This window comes from Phaethon lepturus, unplaced genomic scaffold (genome assembly GCF_000687285.1).
Source record: "Phaethon lepturus isolate BGI_N335 unplaced genomic scaffold, ASM68728v1 scaffold33449, whole genome shotgun sequence".
Taxonomy (NCBI): Eukaryota; Metazoa; Chordata; class Aves; order Phaethontiformes; family Phaethontidae; genus Phaethon; species Phaethon lepturus.
Genome location: NW_010564622.1, coordinates 10126 through 10459, shown reverse-complemented (window position 1 = coordinate 10459; position 334 = coordinate 10126). Strand labels below are relative to the sequence as shown.

The window sequence follows — 334 nt, the reverse complement described above, 5'->3', positions numbered from 1 at the left end:
GAGGGACTGCCCTGCTCCTGCAGGCCGGTCCTGGCGAGATGTCGGGTGGGGAGAGGTCTGGGGGAGGTAGGAGTAAGCCTCCTCTTTTCTTTCCAATTTTTGGTGGAGACTGACTCCAGAGGAAGCAATGGAGCCTGTGACCGGACTGGGCGCCTCTACCTGTATCACTACAATGAGGAGCAGCCTTACATCCCGCTGACCGAAATCCAGAGGATTGACACAGCTGCCATCCTGGACATCAAATGGTAATGCTGGTGTGTCGCGGCGTGGAGCTCACAGCAGCATGGCCTGCCCCTCTGGGGTCCTGTTTTGGCTGTTGGGATGGCAGGGACCA

At 58.4% G+C, this 334-nt stretch overlaps 1 protein-coding gene across 1 annotated transcript in view; it reads left to right on the top strand.

The window, feature by feature from the left end:
• Positions 1-108: 108 nt before the first annotated feature.
• DPH7 (diphthamide biosynthesis 7) overlaps positions 109-334 on the top strand; it is a gene marked incomplete at its 5' end in the record, with an annotated part of 6524 nt that continues 6298 nt past the window's right edge. Inside the window, one exon of the mRNA XM_010294931.1 lies at positions 109-245. Coding sequence (XP_010293233.1) covers positions 109-245 — 137 coding nt within the window. The remainder of the gene's footprint in view (positions 246-334) is intronic.